Source organism: Trichechus manatus, unplaced genomic scaffold (genome assembly GCF_000243295.1).
Source record: "Trichechus manatus latirostris isolate Lorelei unplaced genomic scaffold, TriManLat1.0 scaffold00185, whole genome shotgun sequence".
Taxonomy (NCBI): domain Eukaryota; kingdom Metazoa; phylum Chordata; class Mammalia; order Sirenia; family Trichechidae; genus Trichechus; species Trichechus manatus.
Window position 1 is genome coordinate 3,686,133 of NW_004444121.1, and position 362 is coordinate 3,686,494.

At 64.4% G+C, this 362-nt stretch overlaps 1 protein-coding gene across 1 annotated transcript in view; it reads left to right on the forward strand.

Annotated features, from left to right (window-relative positions):
• ZFP41 (ZFP41 zinc finger protein) overlaps positions 1–274 on the forward strand; it is a 3,858-nt gene extending 3,584 nt beyond the window's left edge. Inside the window, 2 exon segments of the mRNA XM_004391279.2 lie at positions 8–65; positions 67–274. Coding sequence (XP_004391336.1) covers positions 8–65; positions 67–174 — 166 coding nt within the window. The 3' untranslated portion in view covers positions 175–274.
• The last annotated feature ends 88 nt before the right edge of the window (positions 275–362 follow it).

Below are 362 nucleotides of genomic sequence, written 5' to 3' on the forward strand. Positions count from 1 at the left end.
CCTTCAGCTGGGGTCAGTGTGGGAAGGCCTTCAGCTGCGGCTCCAACGTCCGGAGGCACAGAAGACCCACGTGGGGGAGAGAAGCCCCAGGAGTGCCGCGAGCGCGGGAAGGCCTTTGCCGACAGCTCGTGCCTGATCCGGCACCAGGAGCGCCACCCACGGAGGAAGCACTGAGCAAGGAGCGCAGCCAAGAGCCCAGCGTTGACGCTTGTCGGCGTCTGTGTCAAGGAGAAGTCTCACTGGAGTGCTTCCCCCCTCAGCTCACTCCTCCGTCCCCATCCGATTGGTACCAGTGCAAGTCCGGGCATAATGCACGGCCATGTCCGTGGGAGCGTCGTTCCTGTCAGACGTGAGGATGCCGG